Below are 5321 nucleotides of genomic sequence, written 5' to 3' on the forward strand. Positions count from 1 at the left end.
TAGCTATGAGGGAGCCAAAACAGCGCTGAGTATTTTAGCCTTTGATGCTGCTAGTTGAGATTTTTATCGATGAGCACCCCCCGTATTTTGATGTACTCTGAAGGAGGCAGCTGGGAGTTATCAAAATTCATACTCAGCCCGGCGGGTTTGCGGATGTTGGTGGGTGTGCCGGGATCAATTAATTCAGTTTTGATGGGTTAATCTCATGCCATTGTGACGAAACCATACTGGGACTGCAGTCAGATCGGACTCAACAAACGAACGCAGCTGTGCGAAACCACAGCCAGATGGTGATGCATGAGCATGAGCTGCATGAGCAGCTGCATTCATGCATGAGCTGCATGTCGTCTGCATATGACACCAGTTTACACGTAGCTGACGCACACTGGATGTCGTTGGTAAAGGGAGGAACATCAGCGGTCCTACCATGCTGCCCTGAACCACGTATGCGACCTCAAGGCTCGGCCCGTTTCTGCCCATCACAGTCTGTCGGCGGTCGGTGAAATAATGCGAAAACCAGTGTGGTGAAATACCATAGCATTCCAGCTTGGGTAAAAGAGCAGAGCGGTCCACACAATTGAAGGCTTTTGACAAGTCAGCTGAGCTAATGGTGATGATCATACCGGCATCCATGTTGTTGTTTATATGGCTAACTATATCCATGACTGCACGCTCGGTGGAGTGGTGAGGATGGTACGCGTATTGCGAGTCAACAAGGATGTGGTGACTAGTCACATATTCTAAAAGCTGGGCAAAGCAACCTTCTCCGTCCGTCAGCTTGCTTACAACACTGAAAACGCCGATAGGCCTGTAATTCGACGGTTCAGACGCCAGTCCCCTTGTGCAGAGGCGCGATTGTCACAAGCTTTCAGATGGACGGGACGCTACCAGCGGTGATAGAGTGGTTCACAACGTGTAACAGTGAGGGCCAACCACTCCAAAACACTTCCTGAGCACGGACAGGCATACATTGTCCGGGCCTACTGCCTTGGAGTTGCTCATGCGGCGCAGCGAGAGACTGAGCTCCGACAGGGTGACCATCTGACGCGGCAAGCGCCACTGACCGCCCTTGGCAGCCGCAGAGGCAGGTCCGCACCGGGTTCGCTGCTCAGGGTGTCGGCAATACGCTGTCCCACTGTGCCGAAGTATTCGATGAATTTGTCGGCGTCTGTCGGGTCCAGAGTGTTGTTGGATTTTTCTGGTTTGTTCGACGGCGTATCTATTCAGCTTGCAACAGGTTTTCTTTGATGTTTCGTTTGGGTCGCACTTGAAGACGTCAGTCAGAAATGTGTGCAGGAAGGTGCGTGGAAACTGAAGAGTTTCTGGTATGCGATTGATGCATGCGAATGTGCAACCTTACGTATGATGGTGGTTTTCCAGGGGCAATTTTCACCGAGGAGCAAAGGTCCAGTGCCCTAGAGATGGCGTTTAAGTACGCTGTTTGAAGGTCAACATGGATAGCGAAATTCTTCCAAATACCACCATTGAGTACGACATCCGTTATGTACACAAGGACGACAGCTTTCACACTGCCAAAAAAGGTGAGGTAACCACCGTGTTGCATCTACAAGGCTGGGTAATTCACTTTTATTTTGGTAAGCAATTTGCTGGCAATTCGACGAACAGGTAAATCAATTCAGGTACTTATTTTCGTTGAATATATGAACAAAAACAAGCGCCTTTGTTACAAAGCTGTTGATTGGCTGTTAGTACGTACTGTCACGTCGTAGGCATAGCGCAACAAACGCAGCGGAAGCAGAAATAATAACCCTTATGTTAAGCCCCCCTCGATTAGCATTTGTCTACAAGTGCAGCCACATAACATCGCTCCAGAAGTGTATGCGAAATCCGTGCACCGCCGTCCGAACATTTTCGTCATTCCCTGCGCCTCTCACTGTAATAGCTTTATTCCCCTCTCTCCACTTCGTGTACCCCGACCACCTTCTGCAGTTCCTCCCAGTGCCGTCCCTGATTCCCGTTTTTCCTTGTTTGACGTCCCGTTCTTTCCCAAACCTTGACCCTTTTTCTAGTTTCCCTCATCGTACCATAGCCCTGTACCCTGATTCCCCACTATACTGCCCCTCCCCATTGTGCCACCAAGGTCTACCCCCCGTCCTCTCATCGCGCACCGTCACCACCCGTGCCCATCAGCGCATCTTCGCCACTGTCCTGTTCTCTGCAGTGTGCCGTCCCCACCGTCACCACCGTCCGCACCGTCACCACCCGTGCCCATCAGCGCATCTTCACCACTGTCCTGTTCTCCGCAGTGTGCCGTCACAAACGTCCCCGCTCCCCTCAACGTACCGCCACTAACATCCCCTTCTCTCCTCATCGTACCGTCACCACCATCCCCTGCTTCCCTCAACGTAACGCCACTAACATACCCTTTTCCCCTCATCGCACCGTCACCATCATCCCCTGCTTCCCCAGCGTACCGTCACAAACGTCCCCTGCTCCTCTCGGTATGCCGCCACCACATCCCCTGCTCCCCTCAGCGTAACACCACCAATGTCCCCTGCTCCCCAACGTGCCGTCACCAACATCCCCTGCTCCCCCGGCCGTCCCCAGTCCCCTGCTCCCCCCGGCGAGCCGTCACCAGCATCCCCTGCTCCCCGACGTGGCGTCACCAGCATCCCCTGCTCCCCGACGTGCCGTCACCAGCATCCCCTGCTCCCCGACGTGCCGTCACCGGCATCCCCTGCTCCCCGACGTACCGTCACCAGCATCCCCTGCTCCCCGACGTGCCGTCACCAGCATCCCCTGCTCCCGACGTGCGTCACCAGCATCCCCTGCTCCTCGACGTGCCGTCACCAGCATCCCCTGCTCCTCGACGTGCCGTCACCGGCATCCCCTGCTCCCCGACGTACCGTCACCAGCATCCCCTGCTCCCCGACGTGCCGTCACCAGCATCCCCTGCTCCCCGACGTGGCGTCACCAGCATCCCCTGCTCCCCGACGTGCCGTCACCAGCATCCCCTGCTCCCCGACGTGCCGTCACCGCCATCCCCTGCTCCCCGACGTACCGTCACCACATCCCCTGCTCCCCGACGTGCCGTCACCAGCATCCCCTGCTCCCCGACGTGCCGTCACCAGCATCCCCTGCTCCCCACGTGCCGTCACCAGCATCCCCTGCTCCCCGACGTGCCGTCACCAGCATCCCCTGCTCCCCGACGTGCCGTCACCAGCATCCCCTGCTCCCCGACGTGCCGTCACCAGCATCCCCTGCTCCCCGAGCCCGTCACCGTCACCCCCCGCCCTCCGCATCTGCAGCCAGCTGCGGTACGGCGTACACGCGCTGTTCGGGCCGACGGACCGGCTGCTGGGCGCGCACGTGCAGAGCATCTGCGGCGCGCTGGACGTGCCGCACGTGGAGGCGCGGCCGGACGCCGACTGGACCGCCCCGGGCCGCAGCATTAACCTGCATCCGGCTCCGGCTGACCTGGCCACTGCGTATGCTGACCTCATCGACTTCCTCACTGGACCCCCGCCTCGCCGTAGTCTATGAAGACAACGCAGGTGGGTGCTGGCGTTTCGGTTCGGTCATGGCCTGTGAGGAGCTCACCGGATGTGAGCTGGCGTCTGTCGGCTGATGCATCGAAAGGAGTACACGACTTGCTTTTGAATGACTGTGTCCGGCTCCGGCAGCTTAGCAAGTTTTGTGGACCATCCCAGTGCCACCAAATGGGCGAGTGGCTTTGCATGCTCTGACTGCGGTGTTTGCTCCTGTGGTTACTGCGGTTAGTTAGAGATTCCTTGTCGAAGCACTCAGTGTGGTATATGTGTATATATATATATATATATATATATATATATATATATATATATGTATATTACACAGGCACATGATATGACAGGATAGGACAGCAGGCGTACAGTACAGTGTGATGTGACCGACAGTCACACCCTGGTCCTCACATGACCGTGTGGTGTGACCAACAGTGGCAGACCCTGGTCCTCACATGACCTTGTGGTGTGACCGACAGTCACACCCTGGTCTCACATGACCGTGTGATGTGACCGACAGTCACACCCTGGTCCTCACATGACCGTGTGGTGTGACCAACAGTGGCAGACCCTGGTCCTCACATGACCTTATGGTGTGACCGACAGTCACACCCTGGTCCTCACATGACCGTGTGATGTGACCGACAGTCACACCCTGGTCCTCACATGACCGTGTGGTGTGACCAACAGTGGCAGACCCTGGTCCTCACATGACTGTGTGGTGTGGCCGACACGTGCAGATCCTGGTACTCACATGACCGTGTGGTGTGACCAACAGTGGCAGACCCTGGTCCTCACATGACCGTGTGATGTGACCGACAGTCACACCCTGGTCCTCACATGACCGTGTGGTGTGACCAACAGTGGCAGACCCTGGTCCCCACGTGACCGTGTGGTGTGGCCGACACGTGCAGATCCTGGTACTCACATGACCTTGTGGTGTGACCGACAGTCACACCCTGGTCCTCACATGACCGTGTGGTGTGACCAACAGTGGCAGACCCTGGTCCTCACATGACCTTGTGGTGTGACCGACAGTCACACCCTGGTCCTCACATGACCGTGTGATGTGACCGACAGTCACACCCTGGTCCTCACATGACCGTGTGGTGTGACCAACAGTGGCAGACCCTGGTCCCCACGTGACCGTGTGGTGTGGCCGACACGTGCAGATCCTGGTACTCACATGACCTTGTGGTGTGACCGACAGTCACACCCTGGTCCCCACGTGACCGTGTGGTGTGGCCGACAGGTCTGGTCCAGCTGCAGGCCCTGGTCGGTACGTCGCCTGGTGTCGACATGGAAGTGTATATTCGCCAGGCGGGACCAGCACACTACCGCGATGTGCTGGCTGACATTAAGAACAAGGAGATCTTCAACCTCATCATCGACACGGAGTCCAGGAGCATGCCGCGGTTTTTACGGGCGGTAGGGGCTAGGGTCAGGGGTTCTGGTGTGCTGTGGAAAGTTGCGAGCCTATGTGGGACGCTTTATGTATTTCACTAGCAGTCGGGTGCACCGACTCTGTGTACTGCGTCATTTATTTCCTTTCCTGCCTGCTCTGAAAAAGACCTCCACAATATTCTGACTGGTTCTGGAGAAAGCTACTCATAATGACATTTTCTTTTTGAACTTTTCAAAATATGCATTTTATGCCAGACGCATAAAACAAATTAGTTAAGTGAAAATTGATGTTTTGCTCAACGCTTACCGCTGTGGCATTAACTCTGCGCGAGGGGTTTGAGCGGTGGGCGGCTGTATGTGATACCATCTGTAACGCAGAGGTGTCTGGAAATGGAATATTTTTTGTTTGGAGAG

At 55.9% G+C, this 5321-nt stretch overlaps 1 protein-coding gene across 2 annotated transcripts in view; it reads left to right on the plus strand.

Moving 5' to 3' along the window:
• The window catches only part of LOC119101467 (glutamate receptor ionotropic, kainate 2), a 67548-nt gene that overhangs the window by 24653 nt on the left and 37574 nt on the right, over positions 1-5321 (plus strand). Inside the window, exons 1-2 of one of the 2 annotated variants that reach the window (XM_037224808.1) lie at positions 3490-3515; positions 4756-4931. In XM_037224808.1, coding sequence (XP_037080703.1) covers positions 4803-4931 — 129 coding nt within the window. In that variant the 5' untranslated portion in view covers positions 3490-3515; positions 4756-4802. Of the gene's footprint in view, positions 1-3489; positions 3516-4755; positions 4932-5321 lie in introns of those variants that run through there. The other variant, XM_037224807.1, reaches the window with a different exon arrangement.

Source organism: Pollicipes pollicipes, unplaced genomic scaffold, assembly GCF_011947565.3.
Source record: "Pollicipes pollicipes isolate AB1234 unplaced genomic scaffold, Ppol_2.1 Scaffold_4881;HRSCAF=5763_pilon_pilon_pilon, whole genome shotgun sequence".
NCBI classification, from domain to species: Eukaryota; Metazoa; Arthropoda; class Thecostraca; order Pollicipedomorpha; family Pollicipedidae; genus Pollicipes; species Pollicipes pollicipes.